General features: G+C 42.3%; 1 protein-coding gene across 1 annotated transcript in view; it reads right to left on the bottom strand.

Annotated features, from left to right (window-relative positions):
- sh3pxd2aa (SH3 and PX domains 2Aa) overlaps positions 1-21,350 on the bottom strand; it is a 115,927-nt gene that overhangs the window by 53,020 nt on the left and 41,557 nt on the right. The window contains exon 6 of the mRNA XM_023431386.2: positions 4,485-4,510. Within this exon, the coding sequence (XP_023287154.1) occupies positions 4,485-4,510 (26 nt within the window). The remainder of the gene's footprint in view (positions 1-4,484; positions 4,511-21,350) is intronic.

Here is a 21,350-nt window from a genome sequence, read left to right as displayed (position 1 = left end):
GGGGTGGGGGGGGGGGGGTAACGGGTGATGGGCCGTCGGCAATGACAAACAGCTCCCAGTCCCAGCTGGGAGAGGGACACGGCGTGGGCACTCGTGTCAGGGTGGGGTCAAAATCGCAGGCCACTCTCCCTTCTTCCTGTTCCCTCACTCTCTGCTTCACTGTGTCTGCGCTCTGACTCACCTCACACTGTGGTTTCTGCTTTGGATGAGCCACAGAGTTACAACACCATCACACCCCAGGAATAACCCTTACTGCTCATACTGTCATACTGAGATTGCGATGCCTCATTGCTATAAAGCTGGAAAAGACAATTATCATTTTTCTGCCTAAATCAATATTCACTTTAATGTGTCGTCAACACTGATGTGAGAAGAGTGGGCTGACATTATAATTGCTGCAATTAAGTGCTCAGTGCAATGGTAAATGTGTGAAAGTCGACACAGAGAAGAGTTTTATTCTTACGGGTTCTTATATGGAGGCAGGTAATGGACGGTGTAAGTGTCATATAAATGTTTCTCTGACAGAGGAGCTCCTGATGGTACAAACAACAGCCTGGCTCTAAAATCCTAATTAGCACTGACAGCTTAACAGATATGTACACACACACACACAGCCACACACACACACACACACACACAATGTCCCTGTCCACTAAACCTAGGCTTGTAAAAACACTAACACACACGCATAAAGACACAGTCCTCCTCCCTCCTCCAAGTAAATACGACCGGCCATTCCAACGTGAGTCTGAAATCCTATCCACTGTGCCACGTAAACAAACTTGTGCTTGTCTGACAGTCTCAACCCCTGTGGCCTCTGCAGACCAAACAGCACCCTCCTTCGTTCCCTCTGAATCTGGCCCTCACATGGAGGGATATGAGCTCCATCTGCACTCTGCAGAGCAGGGGAGTAGTGCAGAGATATGACCCCTGAAACTCCCCAGACCCGACCGTACTGAGATGAATCAGTGTTTTCTGTCAGGAGGCATTACAATGACTGTATATACAGATGGGCGAGGGTTTGTGCCTCCTCCCGCTGTACAAAAATGAAGCCACAATATCACGGAACACGGGCGCTGCCATCTTCCACTGGTGACACCTTCTGGAACAAGAGTCTGCACAGTGGTGATCAGCCGGTGAAGCTGTGGTATGGAGGTCCCACCCATACACCCGTCCCACCCAATAGAGAGGCAATCACAGCTGTCAATCATGACCTCACACTCCCGTTTTGGAGCATCAAAGACTAATTAAAACAAAGCTTATCATTAAAATGACAACTTGAACCTGCATTAGCTTGATAAGAGCTACCTAAAATGACAGAAATATCTTTGGGGAAAAAAATTCATTTGACGTGTTCCTTGATGTTTTTGGAGAGCTGTGATGTCCTCCACCTTTATATACAGTCATTGGAAGGAAAAACAGAAGAACAAGTATTTCTCTTTTAAAGTCATTATTCCTCTGAATTATTGGGCGTAGCACTGCACCAGTGACAGACCAGGTTTTTGCTGGCCAACTGTGCAATTGTTTTGCAATGCCTCAAGACAGCAATGTACCAACAATACACCCACCCACATCTCATTTCTAAGACTTCATCCACAATAATACGTTTTAGTTCTAAAACACATCACTTTTGATGGCTTTACACCTGGCGTCCACTCTACTCTGGAGTTTTTCAGCCCCTAAAACACTTTTAGAAACGTCGCTGAGCCTGTTTTAGCTGTTGTAGTCTGGACGGGCAAAAACCGAATGCAACACTGATAACGCATTACAAGTGTTGCTGGTCTTGTTATATTTGCTTGCAGCTGTTGTGCAATTGTTCGATTGTAGTATTTTCTGCAACTAACCAACTGCAGAGTCGACAATCTCCTTGTTGTTTACACCGGGACACGCATGCCCAGGTCATGTGACATGAGTTTAGTGTGGATAGAGGTAATTTCTGTTACGCAGCTAAAACACTTGCCTGGACAGAGATCGTTCTCATTTTATAACAGAAATGTATTAGTGTGGACGTGGAAGACCAACACACCCAATGGGCGCTGAGATGGGTGCAAGTGCATTTGTTATTTATAAAACATGTGCACTGGATAAGAAAATGACAAACTGGGTCAATCTGAAACCAGAAACAATGCTCATCCACCAGAACTGAACCAGAATCTGTTGCTTATTTGTCCACCTCTCTCCGACTAACTTGATATTACACAAGAGCGAGTCAGCAAAAACCAAGTTTACATGTGGTGTTCAAAACATTCGATGTTTCTTGCGAAAAGTGCTCTGGTGAAGTGGAAGTGATGCTTCTCACATTCCCAGCTGCCGCAACCGTTTGTTTGGTTTGAAGAAAAGAATAGCAGGGTGGATGTTGAAAGCAGCAACAGTCATCGAAATAAAGAAACACCTCGCAAAGCAACTTATAAGAATCGGCATACACAATCAATTTCTCTTCGAGGGTTAGAGAAGAAGATTGTTATCAGCTTCATAGTTGTGCATTAAGTATGGAGGGGAGGTCGGGACACAATTAGTCTAGATTAGCATAACGACTGGTGATAGAGAAAAAACAGCTGGCCTGACTGAGGGTTGCCTGATGCGGTTAGTGAACACAGGTTTTAGTTTATGTCAAGGTACCAAACTTGGCAACCTCAGTGCAGCACGATTGAAAATGCTGAATTATTCCTTTAAACTTCAAAACAGACAGCAATGGAAATTTTGAATACAAGTACTGGAGTGGACAGTTTGAACAACAGTGAGCAGTGAAAGGAAAAACAAGACTTAACTCTACACTAACAGCTATGATTATATGGTAGCAAGTAAGCAGCAGCAAACCACATCTCAGTGATTTACACTGAGAGCAGCAACACACAGAAAAACACATCTTTCTTTTAGTATGTAATATACTTCATGTAACATTCACCACTTCTAAATACAACTGTATTTATTTTTACATTTGTATTTAGATTTAAACTGTTCATAGTCGTCACGGTTACAGCGATACAGAGGTCATAGCTGAGATCACTGGGTCAGTGGAGTGGCGTCTGACGGGGGCGGCATCCCAAACATTGAGGTTAGGCCGACACAAGGGCTACGAAAGCCACCTGTTTCAAAGCTCAGTAATGTGCTACACTCAGGGCACGTGGGGAGAAAACACAAGCTGGCTTATGTGAAAAGACAATCAGCTTCCAAGATATCAAATCACTTTGAGGAATGTGGCTGTAATTGAATTGGTAGTGAATTCTCTAGGTGACTACAACAGACCGGTTCATTGCAGGAGGATCAGAGGCCTTCAGTCCAAAAATAAAATCACCATCAATTTCAAGAGTTGTTTTCTCAGGGTAATCACCATAACCTTTCACAAATCTTTTATGTATGAGGGGCTGCAACATAATAAATGGTGTTTTTTTTCATTGTTGTACCCCTACCTACACAACGTTTATGCTACTTAAATATAAGACAAAGAAGTCTTTTAGGTCATCTGCAGCAAGAGAATCACATTCTCCATTACCCACAAGCTATTTCCTGCATTTTCCCTTCAATAATTCAGAAGAGGTGTGACTGATATTTCCCGACACTTCCTCAGTCTAGCTATACCACTAAACAAACACAGTTCCAAGATGCATATATTATTGACTCACATGTACCAATGCTTTTGTTAAGCTGCTATACTGTAGCTAATTCCCCTCTAAGAGCCATACATTTGCTAAGATGGATAATGAGGCTAAAGATCTGTGACAGTAAGGAATGGGTGAATAGTCTTATAGTCAAATAAGCCAGTTATTGGCCTGTGCCACTGAATTCACATGTTGGTACTGGTCCAGGACCTGTCTATGATTGGATATTTTGTGCTCTATTATATTGAATTGCATGTGTGGCATCCAATAGATATATTACAGCTTTTATTCACCTCTTGACATCCCAGGAAATTAAACCACACAGACAAAGATAAGACCAAAGACCCTAACAAAACATGCACCTTCCAAAGCATCTCTTAGAGAGTTAGAGGACCATCATTCTGTCTTCATTATTAAATTATCAGCAAAACTACACATATCATACAAAAACCCACATCCAGAACTGGAGTTGAAGGCTAAGGACTTATTGCCACAACAGAGAATAAGACTTTCCCTCAACAGGATGTTAGTTAACGACTCTATTTTGACATCCCCCAAAAAATTATCAGGCGATTCTGAGACCCCACCCTGGACTGCAAGGCAAATCCACGGCCAAAAGGAGAGGGCTTGACAGCTTTCTGAACACACCCCAAGATACAGTAGACAGTGTCAGCGTCCCGCAGCAGGACAAGTAAACAAACCAAGCATTGACATCACATATATAACAAAGACAAGTCACGCAGAGGGTTTAAAAGTCAAACATGATTCAGCGTTAACATCCTGCCTTGACTGTTAGGGAGAGGTTTTATTAAGAGCAACAAGTTGAGAAAGAAAGGAGGATGAAGTTAGCTTTAGGGAAGGATAGCCAAAAAACAGATGACTTACCCGTCTTGCGCTTGGAGCCATAGTCCCTGAGGGAGAAGCAACACAAGAGGGACATGGTTAGTGACAGCGGACGCCGCTCCGTCAACAACAAAGCATGCAGTCACCGCATGTGGGTTCAGATACTCCTGGATGGCAGAAAACCGACAACTGCACTCACACAGAAACACATGCATGCAGTCGGCTTTAGCACACTAACGAATGCATGTGTTTGAGGGGTGAGAGAGAGAGAGAGAGAGAGACAGAGAGTGAAGGATGGATATAGAGGGGAGGAATGACTTTGGCCAGCTGCCCATACTCCCTGCAACAGACACAAATTAGTCATGTGACTCTAAAGCGGCACCACCATCCTCTTCCTATACTCGTTCTCTTCCTCCCTCCCTCCTTCCCTCCCTCCTTCCCTCCCTCCCTCCTCTCTTGGCCCTGTCAGAGTAGAAGGCGACCTCTCCCCACATTTGAAAGAAAGAGGATCAATTTAAGTTCCTTTGCTTAATGGATTCTAATGGGATTATGTTACAGGGCTGAGCTATAGATGGGGGGGGGTGACACGGAGTTGTGTGTGAGGTCTGCAGTGCTGAGACATGTCTGTTTCTGCCTTTGTCAATAATGACTCTCGGACTCAGGCGGTGTGGCAATTGGGTTAAAAAAGACAGACGGAGGGAAAGATCAGGTGAAGACATAACGTGCTATTTATAGAAACGCAGACCTGACAATCTGACCATCGTCAATCCCCATTCTCCCTCCCTTTCTTCCTTCCCCCCCTCATGGTCTTTTTTCTCTTGCAGTGTGTGCACAATCACTCTGTCCTTTTCAGGTTTCCCAAGGGCTAATCAAAACTCTCATCTAACCTCAAGTTCAGCCACGTCATCCTGCTGCAGTACAGCTGAAAATCAGACGCAGGCAGGGCAATAAAACTGAAGCACAGAGCTGAAGTGAAGAGCCGAATCCCACTAGAACTAAAAGAATTACCATATAGGCAGTAACATCAACAACAAGAAGGGATATAGAGAGCAGAGAGTGTATTGTGTTCTTAATGAGTGATAGCAACATGACTCAACATTTTCAAGACATGTATCAGAGTGCAACTGATGACTGACGGTACGTTTCAGGATATGAGAGGGGCGTGTGTGAGGTGGGTAGGTGTACGTAGGCGCATCTGTGCGTGTGTGAAGTAGCATGACAGTGGATGTAAATGGTCGATGTTGTTCCTCTAAATTCCCTTTTATACTGGTCAACAAACATGCTAACACTCCTTAACACCTGGCTTTTGTCTGCAATGTGAAAGGCTACAATCGGCATTCACTCCCAGGTGGAATGACTCTGCCGTTCACGCGGGTATTTATCAGCTCCAGTTCCAATCTGCAGAGATGTAAACAAGCAGCCGGGTGAACACACTAACTTCCATCCTTTCTCCGTGATGTGATGTCTTTCAGAGAGCAGAGACCGTGAACAGACCTGCCACCTGTCCAACAATGCGGCTACAGCTTCCATTATACGCTCACGTTTTAAAAACATACAGCCGCCGACCAAAGACCTCAGACACTTACAGGAGCGCCGACCTGGGGATGAGATGCAGTAGATCCATCTGTGACTGCATGTGGTGACAACGCTACCTGCAGTGTGTGTGTCTGTGTCTTCTCAGTCTGAATACATAGGCAAACTGGTCTGGTGTGTGAAAGGAGTGCATGTCAGTGGGTTTAGAAATCCACTTATACGCACTAATGTTGGTGTAAAAAGGTTAAAAGATTCAGAGTGAACAACCCATCTGCGAGAGCCTCCTTGATTGGGACGGCTGACCTGGCTGGTCCCTGTGAAACAGCCCATTTCTTTAATGAGGGCCCTCTCATCTTGTTAGAGCAAACAGGCCTGCAACATTATACTGCAGTGCCAGGAGAGCAGGAAGCGCTCAGGGCAGCGCGAGTCAAGGTAGTGCCCTCTCTCTGCATGAGGTCACTGAAAACCTGCACTCGCTCTCGCTGCGACTGCACTCAAGCTAATAAAGAGACAAATCTTCATGTACGGTGGCCACGCACGCGAATGCACGCGGACACACACGTGCTCTACAGGAGACAGCGTAAGGGCAGACGGACACGTGCACGAGCAACGGCCGCGTCTCATTTAAGACACAACAGCTCCGTCTTCTTCAGTGTCACCATGCTTGTGCTATAGCTCTCTTTTTCTCCATCCCTTCATCCATTCCCCTGTGATCTAATGTATCTGTCTCTTTGTGACCGGCCAAAGCAGATGAATAAAGCCTTTATACCGACCTCCCCACCAAGAGCGCTGTGTGCGAGCAACCAGAATATGCTTCATTGTCACCAAAGTGGGACACGGAGAGCAGAGCTTGACCCCTCGCCTCATCTCATCCATCTCGAGCCATGCCGGACACACAACGTCTAATACGTGTGGCATGGATAACATTCAAGTCAATGGCCAACGACTTTCAGTAAATTGTGCCACAGAGTGTCTGGATGTGTCTCAGTGGAAACTACGCTGTGGACAGATCAAGCCTTAGAGTTGGCAAGACGGTTGCCCTTTTTACTGCGGGCTTGCCGAGGTGGCATTAAAGATGATGATATTCTCTGTTCAAGCACAAGGGGAATGTTTTACACTTCCAGGGAATGTTAACTGCTGTACTGGAGTTTCCATTCACCTAGAACAGGCTACTTCTCAATCTTCAATTCTCAATCTTTCGCTGGTTCAAACATATATCGTCAAAAAATAGGTAAGGTAAGAAATATAATCAGGTTCTACCTTCAATTTTATTCCAAAGCAAGTCTTACTTTCATGTCACAAAACAAATAATTATTTCAGGTGCATCATTAGATTATTAGACCTTAACGAGAAGACTTCTATTAATTCCCTCTATTCCTGGTAATTCATTTCTTTTCCCAAAATAAAATACTACTGTGCATTGAGCCTTTAGCCTTCATCCATGTTTTTGTTCTGGTCCACCTGACTTTGAAATTTAACTGGGCAGCATGCATTCAGGGCGTCCGGTCAGGAGTCCCCCACCACAGTCTTTACAGCAACAAGCAGGCTCAGCAGCAAGCACTGCTTGCCCCTTTATGAACCTGGCTGCCTGCCTGATTTACTAAGACTAACACTTGGACAAACAGTGGACATGGACAAACAGTGATGAAGCAATTTAAACTTTTTATCCATTTTTCACTCTTTGTATTTGTTTTTTTTCACCAGTACAGAATCTGGCATGAATAAAGGGAAAAGCCTGATGACAGTTAATCAAAATACAAGTGACGCAATGCGCAACAGGACCGACCTTCCATCAGCCAAACTACAAACGCAGTTTTAACTGCATGTTGGACGCCTGCTGGATTAACTGAATAAACAGGAAATGATCTACACAGATTGACAACACAATAGGTGTAAGTGTTGGTCGTGGAAATGGCTGGTTGTAACTTATCAAGGAGGTGAGGACAGGGGCCAATGAATGAGGTTTGTTTGGTGGAAAACAACAGCAGCATGAAAAGTACTTTGCTGTAGCCAACTCCCAGGGAGCCTGTTAAGCTATTCATGCTGTGCATGGTTTGAAAGGCAAACACGACCTCGAAGCTCTATAAACAAGTCCCAGTCAGGAGAAAGGCAGAGGCGTAAGCACTTTTGTGGTCCAACTGTATATTTTTATACAAATAAATCAGCCTTCAAGCGAAGGCCTAAACCAAAGCTGTGCTGTATTTGATTCTCTGAGGTTAATTGTTCTTGATACATGATCACACACAGTCACAGGAGATATAGCTGCTGAAGCCCCTTTATTAATCCTCACACGGAGTGGCTGCTGATTGGATCAATAGCATGTGCTTCTGCTGTTGTCATGGAAAGCAGTTCAAAGTAAAGGTTAGCTTGTAGGACGTGTGGGTGGTTGTTAGCATTAAGCATTCACAAAGGGCTTTAGCTCAACATGCCGTCATGACATTAGCTCACAAACACAGCTCAGGAGGCAAATATCAGTCAATATAGGCCCATTAGCCAAGCTAGTTCATTACAGTTGAAGCTAATTAGCACCAAAATTAGTTTTGAACAAAAGGAGTCATTATTTATGTAACAAAGTAAAAACTAAATTAGCTAAACCGCTAATATTTAACATTAAATAAGGACACGCCAGCGGGAGTGCAGCTGGCTATTGGCTTTATTTTTAGAGGTATGTTTTTTGGAGGCATCTGCAAATCATTAGGGCACAAAGGAGGAGCAGAGTGGGGCAAAATACAGAGAGAAGGAGGGAGAAAAGAAACACGGGGTCCAGACTCCATCCAGTGACCCGAGTCACCAAGCCTGAAATCAAACTCTTCCCTCAAGGGCTGAGCAACCGGCTCCGGCTGCCAACTCTTTTCCTTTGTGTCCTAGAGGTGTCGAGAGGAGGAAAGCGATGTGAAGACACCGCAGTGCTGGAGAAAAGGGTATTTTATGTGGCTAGGTGGATTTTTCAAGGCCAGGTTTTGCAGCCAGTAAAGAAATGCTACTCTGGTTGTAATGACAGTATGTTTTTGTAGAAGAGTTACTACCAGTAAAGAACATACAGAATTTCAGAGTCTTGAAGGGATTTGCTGCAAGTGAAGTAAGAAATTTTCATGCTCACATCAATACCATCCAAATGACTTGAAGATCTGTTAAACTGCTATCAGCCCTGGTATCTGGAGTGATGCAACAAACAAAATCTGTTTTCCTGTGTTTAAGTAAAAAAAAAAAAAAAAACCTTTGACAAATTATTGCATAGACAGATGTTGACTGTTCATGCACAAACATGCAATTAAAATGTGTATAAATCTGTCAGACATGGTAAGAAAGGTATGTATATCCTGAGAAAAAAACACAACATCAACAGATGGGTCAGTGGACCAGAGAGGAACACACACTCACACACACCTTCACCTCGACACACTTCTCTCATCACATACTGACGTTTCGTCACAGTTTATTCACTGACCACAGCTCCATGAAGCAGGAGCTACTCCATGCATGTCTTATCAGTTCCACAGCTCCGAGCTCTCGACATTGATTGTCAAGCTAAAACAGATGTGAGTGAGTATCCTGAGGCAGGACATGTGGTGTGGGGGGTCAGGAAAGCCAGCGCTAGTCAGTTGACTACAGAAGTGTCAGTCGAGGTATTTGAAACTATTCGCTCATGAGTGAGTATGTGTACAGTGAACTTAGGGATCAGTGTGATTCAGCCAATTCCTCTAATTCACACATTACATACATGACAATGACAAAATGCTGCATTTTGTTGTCTAACATCATGTATTCCTCAAGTGGTATCTACTAGGCTTGAGCGATATCCAAGATTTAATATCTTGATACAGTCCAGCGCAAATATTGCCATATATGGTATTATCACAGGGGTGGGGGGTTTATAATATATTGTTATATTTTTGTATTTTATTTTTCAGCTGTTGTTTTTATTCATAAATATATTTTGATATTTTATGTTTCAAGTATAAGAGATGCAGCCACTAAACAGCAGTTCAAAGCCAATGTGCAATGTACAGTAAGCAAAGCAGTTCAAATGAGGGTCAGACTCAGCAGCAGTGCAGACTGTGCAAACCTGCAAAACTGATATACATAAAATATACATATATATATATATATATATATATATATATAACATTCTGTATTGAATACTGACCCAAGCCTAGTATCTACAGCATATAGAAGTTCCACTGGACTAAGATTATGTCAGTTTTTAAGAGTAAGCAGGATGAGGTTGATGGCTGTATGAAGTTTCTTAAAGAAAATCACTAGCCTTGATTCAATAGTTCAGTTTCTATCTACATACAGAGACGTAGTGTGGACTTTCAGTGCACTTCTTTACTCGATCTCCTTGCTCTTAAACAGACGTAGTGCTTAGTACCAAGGTTTCCATGTCCCTCATGGCTTTGGATAAAAGTGTCTGCCAAATGAGTAAATGTAAACGTAAACTTGCCATTTGGGTTTACACATATGACTCCCTCCCTATTAAAATCCCTTCAGTTTAGTTAAAAACTCAGTTGTGCATAGAATTTATTTGTAAAAACAAATAATGAAAAAAGAAAACCCAAATAAATCTCAAATGATCTAAAATCAAAACATTATGATGGAATTGTTAACACTTACTCTTCCTAGATTCGGTGGGTCAGTGAGCCTTTCAGAACAGTATGAGGTGCTTGGACCCCATTATTTTTGCTTGCCAGTCTATTAGCATTATTACTATTACATAAACGTTGACAATGTTCTAAACTTTCAGAGGCTTAAACTGTCAATTTGAACACCGGCCCATAAAGGTAGTGGATTCACTGTTTTGTATAGTATATGAGTGGGTCGGCAGATAAAGTGCTAATCAGTGTGTTTACAAGTATTACCATAATGGCTTCAAGTTAATGACTCTTAATGGCTCCCTGCTAGGCTCACATGCAAGACCAATAAATAAACACAGAGATTATCGCCTTGGCCTCTCTCTCTCTCTCTCTCTCTTCCCTCGTCCCTCCACCCTGCACCCCAGTTCATCCCTAAGCGTCACCAAATCCGGAGCCGAGTCCTAATCTTGCCGCCCACAGGCCTACCTACCCTAAAACCCTCAGGAGCCCCAAATTACCCTCAGTCATCCCCTGTGTTTTAGCCCTCATGGCCATGAAAAGGCTAAAGCCCAGTGTGGGCATTAACACTCCAGAGACTCAAGGAATCAATTAACCTCAATACTTGGCTTTACACACACGAGCAGCACACTTATTTAAGTTTTATTATTACTTATACTTATATTCATTATATTTTTCTGCTACATGCAGATCCCAAAACCTTATCGAAACCAAATTATTTTGCTTATTGTTATAGTTTTATTACTCAGAATAATTCATGACATATAAACATGTTACATAGAGACGAACAACATATAAAATGTGATGATAGTCAAGTCACTCTTTAAAGAGAGATTTTAATCTCAGTGAGACTTTTTAACTGGTTAAATAAAGGATTTATTAATAAAATAATAATTACAGGTTAATAGGTTCATGCCTGATACTCATCACTGCATCCTGTATGAAAAGGTCGGATGGTCCTCTCTCTCTCTCTCTCTCTCTCTCTCTCTCTCGAAAGGCGTGATTTGCATGTGCATTTGTTTATTTAAAAAAGCGCTTCTTGAAAAGTTGCTGTGATAGCTTCCCTCCATGTTAGTGTGGTCCACTGGACCACATGACACCAGGACTAATGACTGGCTCATGCTCCATGTCCCTCGAGTTCACACTGAGCTTGGAAAAACTGCTTTTGGCTTTTTTGGCCCGTCCACCTGGAGCGCATGACAAAGCACTTTAAAAATGAATTCATCGGTTCCTCTTCGATTTTTAATCTCTGACCTTTTAACTTCTGTTTGTACCCATTTTAAGTGATTCTTGTTTGTTTTAATTTGATGTCCTTTTTTAACAGTTATTTTTTTATCTACCCAGCATCATCGTCAATGAGGGCTTTACCCTCAATGATCTTCCAGTTTAAATAAAGACATACAGGCTATATAATAATAATAGCAGAGACAATAAGGCTGCAACTGACAATTATTTCCTTATCACTCAGCCTCATAGTTATTTTCTCTATTATTGGCAGAATGTCAAAAGAGAATAACAGTACCCAACATATTTTCTCAGAGCCACCTTCATATAGCTTGAGTTGTGTGTCCAACAGTCCCAAACCCAAACGTAATCGGTTTACTGTCAAGTGGCACGACATGAAATTGCAAAGCTTGATTAAGAATACAAAACATGAATACTTTTGTTTATTTGATTCAAAATCATAGTTTTCACAGTACTTTGGCATGTATGTTTTCCTTTTTCACTCTCACTAACATTCTTTAACTTAAACAAAATGTGGTATTTACAATTTTTTTTTTTATACAATAAATACTTCTCCAACTTGAATTAATGTTAAACAAGCCTACATCCCAATCCTAAATTAACCTGCTGCTCAGCTTCAGATGACCTCACTTGGTAACTTCCTCACTAGGTACAAACAAACATGGTGTCAACAAGAATGTGAGTCTATGATAGGTTGAAAAATTGTGGTTTTTACATGTTAAATAAAAGCCTCTTCTCATTATCAATGACAGAACTGAACGCACATATGCCCCAATACTCAACCCTCACTAAACACATTATCACCTACTTATTTCTAATTAGTCCAAAAACACCAAGTCTGTCTTCACCCCGTCACCAGGGATAACCCTGCTACTTAAGCAATTCCCTGTAGAGAGCCCCAAAACTGACCAATCACACGAGTTCATGACTTATCCCAGTAATAATCTGATAATCTTGCAGCATCTCTCTCCTCCAGGCACAAGCCAAGGTCGATCCCTATTGTTATTCATGGAGAGGGTTGTGAGGGGGCATGATGAATGATGATAACATCATCCATGTCTAACTCTACAGTAGCCTGTGGAGGACAGTGGCCAATATTTTCATCATGGCTGAAATGCAGTATGCGCATATTAATAGAGAAATTTGTCAACGTTATGGTCTGCAGAGGACAGATAATACCGTTTAGGCTGATAGTTATATGATTGCCTACCACGGGCCCAGACAGATAAAACAAATCATGGCCCACGTCCTATGCAAATTGACTCAATAAAAATGCAAGATGCGGGAAAAAATGCTAAGTAAGAGAAGGAAAAAAAGTCATGTCTCACAAAAGGGGAAAAGGAGCAAGTTGGGCAGGTGGGAAGGGGGGTTTTCCTAGGGAAGCTTTGGAGGGGTGAGAAATTCCATTCAGTGGAAATATATCTCACACAGGAAGAGCGAGGGGCCAAAATGGACATAAATACAGAAAGAGACAGAAAAGAGTCAGAAAAATACTTGAGTATGTGACCAGACAGTGGATACATTTATGGAGGAGAAGGGAAGCCCTGGGGAGGTTTGTGAGGTTGGACCAGTGGCTGAACTGGATACAGCAGGCGAGGGTGCAGAGAACGCCATAAGTATTTGTTTGTATTGTGAAGTATGCCACCATGTGGAGAGATATTGGAGAGTAGAATAAGAGATACGATGGTTGGGTGAAAAGCTGTGTTTCCTCATATTTCTGCAGTGAGTCTGATGCAGATGCAGCAGTCGTGGCAAAGCTTTTCTGCATGTAACCTATAGGATATAGATTCACATTTTTCAACTATGTCTGAGCAATACTCATACGCCCATACGTATATACATTAAAAGATTATTGGTGGCTGTAATTGTTCCATACTGGCGGAGAAAGAGCTCCCTTCCTAATGTGACTCCGACATAATGTGACTGAGGATCAAATCAACGGCTCTGAGCAGAAATGTGCTGCAAAGTTCAGCCAAAGCTAACATGGGCTTTCAGCCGTAGATAAATCAAGGGAGTATATAGTGTTTTTTAGTAACAAATTTCCTCTTTGTGTTGCCTTAGGCAGCGTCTCTTTTAGACCTGGGCGATTAATCCAAGACTAACTGAAAATCAATATCATGACTCTTTAACCAACCTCGTTTTTGTCATATCATTTTCATAGAGACTCTTCATGCAGGCTGAAAATAATGTCCATCACTACCATAAACACATGTATTATTCTGATCTGGTTGTAGTATTAATTATTTCAGTTTCAGGTTTATTGCCAAGTAGGGTTTTACATACAATAAACATATAAGAAAAGGAAGATGAATTACAGATTAAGTACTGCAAGTCAGCTTAAATATAAAAAGAAAAAAATTACAATAAAATATTTACAATGAAAATGTGAAAACTACTAATGGGCAATGGGCAATAGCAAAACAATAAGATGTAGATTCTTTACTGAGGTGCAGTTGGACAGTGACTGACTTTCACCTTTAGATGTTTTATTACAGAAAGTGTTTGAAGCCCATGACCAAAATAGCTGTACGTACATTGTGTCATTGTGTTACTTATGGATTGAATTATAATGAAAATAAATGATTCCCCTTTTTTGCTGGGGACCCTCAACCCCCCCATCACTGCCTTAGATTAATAACACGACCCCTATTGGGGACCCCGATCCAGAGATTGGGAACCATTGGCCTGGAAGCTATGGCACCACAAAGAAGCTGCTCAGCAGAGCAGTTACACTGGGTGGTTGCCATGTGTTTGAAAGTGCCTGAAATATCCGCAAGTGTGTAAGACAAAGAACGTGTTTTGTCCAAAAACTGCAACGTTAAACTCTTGTCTTTGGATGTCAGGTCTTTTGCACTACAGGAGGGAAACATCTTCGTTTTTGTAGTTTTCATTCCGCAGGACATTTGAACGCATCAAAAAGAAAACAAAAAGACCAGAGAAGAGACCAGCCCAGGGTCCGTTCAAAATACATTAAACATCAAGGCCACTCAACTTCAAAAAGGAGCAAAGCTGATTGCACAAGAATGACATCAGCTCAGTCGCACTTGCCACTGAGGTGCAGTACGGTGCTCTGCAGACAGGGGTCAACAGCACTCAAACACAGGCAGAAAGGAGAGGAAACTGTAGCTGACAGCCGGGTCTGCTCAGGGTCTGTGTGCTTTTCTGTGCTTTGATTGATGGGATTGATTCCTGCGCCGCACCGCGAGGCACACGGCTCCTTTTTCTAATCAGATCATAGTCAGAAAATTCAATCGTACACAGTGGAGCAGGAGCACAGAGGCTGTTGTCAAGGCATGATTCCTGTTTATGGAGGGAGTATAAAAAAAAAAATAAGACGTCACAGCTCGACCTGGTTATAAAAGTGACGCTAAGGTCAGACTGTACACCTTTAAACTAAATGCCAATAAATGACATCCACTGCCTTATATATTGATACTATTGAAGTCTTCTGCGGCTTGTCAGAGACACAGGGGGATGGTCAGTGCACTCTTGGCCTTGCACTCCCCTGATTTTGTCCCCTCATCTCCTTAGGGACCCCCCACCCCCCACCCTGATATTCCTCTTCCCTTCCTCTTTTTTCAGGGAGGTGATAAAATGCACACATTTCATCACCCCAGTAGTTACAGCTGTCCTGGCCCGCTCTATTTATCACACTCACGTATAGCCCGGTCCTCCCAGAGCTGATGCTGTAGCAAGCCGAACCCCACCTTGACAACACCCTGTGAGTAAGTGTGCGAGGAGGAGAGCACAAGTGAGTCAGACAGTGCATCGGCTGGGCGGGTGGGCGAGTGAATGAGTGTATCTATGTAAGGTGATGGCGAGAGGAAAAAAATTGAGCCGAGACTGTAGAACAGAGACAGACGGGAGGTGCACTGAAACAACCTGACAACAACAACCATGCTGCACACGGCAAGCGAGACTAATTTAGTCCTGGAAGAAAAAAAAAAAAAAACTCAACTAATCTCCTGCTGCTGCATCCCTTTGGATACGAACACAAACACTTTGAAATACAAGTGCAAGTGTATAACTGCTTGATAAACGCTCACACATGAGAGCACGTACATGTACACACACACACACACACACACACAAACACACGCTCAGCTGACCTCTCCTCACCACTCTGACACACTGAACGTGTTTAACCCCACTGAGGCCGGTGGTGTACACTGCTCATGTTGTGCTGTGTGGTCTCCAGTGAGTGCTATTGATCCTAATAGCGAGGGGAGCAGAGCAGCTTATCCATTAAGGTTGAGTGAGTCTGTCGCCTGTCTCCTACTCACAGCAGATGGAGTGGAACGGACAGATGACTGGGAGGAGAAGGATGGAGGTGGGAGAGGCCGGGATAGGAGAAGGAGAGAGCGAGGGGATGCTTCATAACTCATGGACAATGGAGAGGACAGGATGAGTACAAGATGGGCAGAAGAAGGGGAAATGAGTTAGGAAGAAGGGAGGAGACGGTGGCTGTGGAAAGGAAGGAAGGAAGGAAGGAAGGAAGGAAGTATTTATTCAGCACCACTGTTGAACAAACAACTCTAAACAAGTCTTGAACCACTCCTTAAAGATGTTCATAGAGTACATGTCTTATGCATGTCCTCATGTAGATGACGAAATCATGTGGACTTTAAAGGTCCATATTGTATCAAGTGAGATTTCCATTTCTTCTTCGATCATAAAGCAGGTCTACATTCTATATTAATACCATGAAAGTATCAAAGCGCTCAGTCCACAGAGAAATGCACACAGCCTGTATTCAGAAACTGAGCCCTAAACCAGCCGTCAGGACTTCTGTAACTTTGTGATGTAACAACAAAACAGTCTCAACACTGCTCTCAGCTATGCCCCAAGCCCCACCCACCTGGACCCACCATCCAACCTCGCAGGATTTGGTTTCTCTAAGCGTTTACCTGAAATCTGCTTTATTTTTTATTGGATCACTCAGAAAACAGTCAGCCAATCAGAAGAGAGGAGGCACTTAGCCTCTCTTCTGATTGGCTCACCGAACTGTTGTTACTAGAGCTCCAGAGAGAAGCCTGAGAGAGGAGATGTGAAACTACATTGAGATGGTTATTGGTAAATAAATCTTCTTATGAATCAACACATCAGATAAAAAACTGGAAAAGTGTAAAGTATGTGATATTTAACTACTTTTTCAGTGATTGCCAAGCAGCTTAGTTGGTTTATTTCATCTTCTGTTCACATTGCGGGAAACACAATCAAGACCCCACAAGTCTTTGCATTTCTCACAGAGTTGAGAAATCAGGCAAAGTCGATGATGAACAAGATGAGAACACTTAGCCGCAGCTGGAGGTTTTACACTTATTAGTAGCTTTCCAAACGTCTTCTCTCTGCTTTCGGGAACTATGGTTCAAAGTGGATGAGAATTTGATGCCATTCAACTGCTTTCTAATTAGCACTTGCTAGCAAATGATGTCGACTGATCAAAATGATGTCCTATTATGCAGGGTAACAGGAAAAGTGGGAAAGGAGATAAATGCAAGCTGTTCTGAGTATGCAGAGATTATCAGCACCTTTTGGCTGCCTGTCATAGATTGTAAGAAGGAGATACTTTCAACAGGAGTAATGTGGTAAGATACCATTATATTTGACTTCACATACATATTTCACTCTTTGATGTATTTAATATTTGTGAGACACAATTGTAATAAGTTTACTGGTTGTTTGGATGGTTATTTTGTGAAATAATAAGGTAAATAGATCCTTCTTGTAAACATGTTTGGCATAAAAACAGCCAGTGTTCATCAGAGGACGGAGTCTGACAAGTTGTCATGGAGATAGATCTGTTGACATGCAAGCTCCGTTTATGTTCATTTCTAGACCTCTCATCCTTGTTGAGTCAAAGTATGCTGAACTTTGCCCCATTTGCTGATGAAGACCATAGGATACAGTTGAAAGCTACTGAGAGACTTCGAGCTGGGAAACAAAATGTATTAGTGGTCCAAGGCTTTTCAATTCCAAGACTTTTTAAGTGCATTTAGATTTTAAATCTTTTAGCAACATCAACTTAAATACTTTTATAATTAATTTTCTGTTCACCATATCACCATCATATCTGGATTCATTATTGGCAGACAATATGAAATAACTCAAATCAGGTTTGGTGGTTAAAAACATTTGATCAAGTTGGATGTAACAGATGAGCAGACAGAACACACACACACACACACACACACACACACACACACACACACACACACACACACACACACACACACCACCCATGATTAACAGTATTCAGGGTCACAAATCACTTTTCTTCCTACACAGCATATAGCGCATGTGTACTTGCACACAAACAAAAAAACCCACACACTGCTAACACACACTCCAATCACAACCTCAAATCAATGGCCAATCTCCATTCCTGAACTCACCCCTGATTCATTTTCATTTAGCAGATGCATTATAGGTAGGGAACGAAAAGAACCCATCCAATTTAGCCGTGACACACGTCGAGTCCCCTGGATCATGACGTCTTACTAACCATTAACTGAGCAGTCATTTTCTTTTTTCTTTTTTCTTTTGACCAAAGTGGGCAGTTCACTCTCCCGAGTATTCTCTTCTTTTATTAAGACAGAGTGAAAGTCTTCAGGGATCCAGAGAAGCCAGAGGAGGTTCTGTCTCAGTTTGATCTGAAGCTGACTGGAGTACAGCAATTGCTCAGGCTGAGATCTCCACAACTACAACCTCTACTTCCAGCACACAGCTGGTCTGCTGCAGTAACATGCATAACAGGAACAGTGTTTTCATTGACTCTTTTAATGACTGTGTTAGAAAAGCACCTCGCTGTAGGACAAGGAGCTGAATATTTCCTCGGTATGTGTGTTATTGGATGTTACTAGCTGTGCTCGCTTGTCTTGGCCAATTAAAGCCGCATCAGACACGGGAAATCTGGAACAAAAATGAGCATCGGGCAAAAGAATTCGTCATTTTATCCTATGTAGCATGTCATAGTCTGGGACACATCACTCAATGAGATGAGTCTGCTACTTGAACTCTGTGAAGCATTCATATACAGTAGCCTCTAATCTGAGGTGCTGTTAATTGGCGATTTCCGAGGCTGGGCAGCAAAGGTAAGTCTCGGTCTTCCTTTCCTGGGACGGTCCTCATGAGACCTATTCATCAGAGCGGTTTTTGCAACTGCACTTGACGATATATTCAAAATTCTTGCAATTTTTTCTGATTGACTGACCTTCATGTCTTAAAGTAATGATGGGCTGTCATTTCTCTTTACTTCGTTGAAGAGTTCTTGCCTTAATATGGATTAGTACTGTTGTGCAATAGGACTGCTTACTATATACCAACACTACCACGACACAACACAACTGACAGTCTCAAACGTATTAGTAAGGCACAAATTAACTTTTAACAAGGCACACATGTTCATTGAAAAGCATTCCAGGTGATGACCTCATAGAGCTAGTGAAGATAATGCTTGTATTGTGTGAAGCTGTTATCATGGTAAACAGTGGCTACTTTGAAGAATCTAAAATATGAAACATATATATATTTTTTTTTAACACTTTTTTGGTTACTACATAATTCCATTTGTGTTATTTCGTAATTCTGATGTCGTCGGTATTGTTCTACAATGAAGGAAATAGTCAACATAAAGAAGAACCAATGAATGGGAAGGTGTGTCCATACCTTTGAATGGTACAGTACCTGCAGCTTCAGCACAGCTTTGTCAAGTCAAGTAAATTTTTATTTATATAGCGCCTAATCACAACAGTAGTCAAGGCACTTTTCAAACAGAGCAGGTCTAGACCGTACCCTTACAGAGACCCAACCATTCCCACCATAAGCAAGAACTCGGCGACAGTGGCAATGAAAAACGTCCTTGTCTTCGTTGGAGCTCTTTTGGTTGTTTCATGCATCTTTGAAAACATATGCAATCTACTAAATGCCATCAGTATATTCTGTGGCTGTCAAATGATACTATGTTGTATTCACCCAATAAATGACATAACCGTGTTGCAGAATGGTGGTAGAATCAGATCCTTGTGCGGCATAAAAGTGGTTCAACTTTTGAAGCAACACAGCATGACACGAGGTGCTGCGTCACCCGATCAGAATCGCAGTACATGCAAATTACCGCACATTACTGGTGGATTATTTTGTAACGTGAACAGCTGTTTGTGAGTGTTACAAACCACTGTGTGGTGTCTTGGCATCAGGTAAGCTTTTAAGCTTTAAGCTTTGTTTCAACTGGACTTCCTGGATCACATTTCATTGTCTTCCAAGTATATGAAACAACATGCCCCGCATTAGCAACCACTGTGCTGTTTAACACAGGGATATTATCAGCGTGAACGCAGCTTAAGAGTCAGGATATCTCAACCTACTTCACTGGAAATCGTATTAGTAAAACTATAAGGTGAACATTACAAGTAAAAGTCGTGCATTCAAAATTTATCAGCTTTTACTTACAGTAAGTACAGGACATTGTCTAATTATGAGGCCATGTAGCAAACTTAATTAAAGGTATCTTTGAATGTGCTTTATCTACAGTGAATTTCTATAACATTTAAAGTCCCGTTTAATTTTATCAACCGAACTGATGTTTGAAGTGTTTTAAATGACTGCAGCACTGTGTGTATCACAGTTGGTGCCAACAGACTGTGAGTGGTGAGGGAAGTGTGTACACACTTTATTATGCTCCTCGTGTATGGCTTCATCTCCCAGAACTCTTGACAAGACGATTAATGCCATTTCTTTATGCACCAGAGTACAATAGCATATACAGGACAGAGAGAGAGAGAGAGAGAGAGAAAAAGAGAGAGAGAGAGAAAAAGAGAGAGAGAGAGAGAGAAAAAGAGAGAGAGAGAGAGAGAGCGAGAGTCGGTGAGAGATTGAATGATGTTCATAGCAAGAAAAAAAAAAGACTGGAAAGGATGAAGTGCATAAGTCAAATGGAAAGCTGTAGATGGAAAAGATGGAGAGCTGTATGGACAGCGAGGAAACCATAGCTCTTGATCAAGGATGATTGCGTTGGCGGTGGTGTTTGTAACCTTGAGCTGTCGTGTCAATTAAACACACTTAAATTTATGAGGCAGAGTTAGATACAAAGAATTAGAGGAGAGAGGAAGAGAGGGAGGGAGATACTCTACTATGTTGTGCTGAAAACACTGGCAGGCAGAGGTCACTGAATACTGCCTGCTTCGCCTCTTTTCTCTCATCCAAGAGAGAAAGGCAACAACAGAGGAGAAGAGAGGAAAGGAGAGGAGAGGAGAGGAGAGGAGAGGAGAGGAGAGGAGAGGAGAGGAGAGGAGTAATTAAAATACAAAAAAAGACATAGCCTGAGTCTAACAAGAGCAGCGAGTTGCGGCGTCTCGGGTGCTGCTATCTCGGTGCATACAGGAACACATTACAAATGAATAGTACGATACTGGCATTTGAGGTTTGGAGAGGAGAGTGTGTTCTCTAATTAAAATCTACCCAAAGGGGCTATCTCCTGCTATGAAACAAGTCATTCTCCTCCTCCCACCCTCACATCCATCAAACCCCCCCACCCACC

This window comes from Seriola lalandi, unplaced genomic scaffold (assembly GCF_002814215.2).
Source record: "Seriola lalandi dorsalis isolate HSWRI2012SDOR001 ecotype SW California unplaced genomic scaffold, Sedor1 jcf7180002054921, whole genome shotgun sequence".
Lineage (NCBI taxonomy): Eukaryota > Metazoa > Chordata > Actinopteri > Carangiformes > Carangidae > Seriola > Seriola lalandi.
This window is presented reverse-complemented; position numbering and strand designations above follow the sequence as displayed.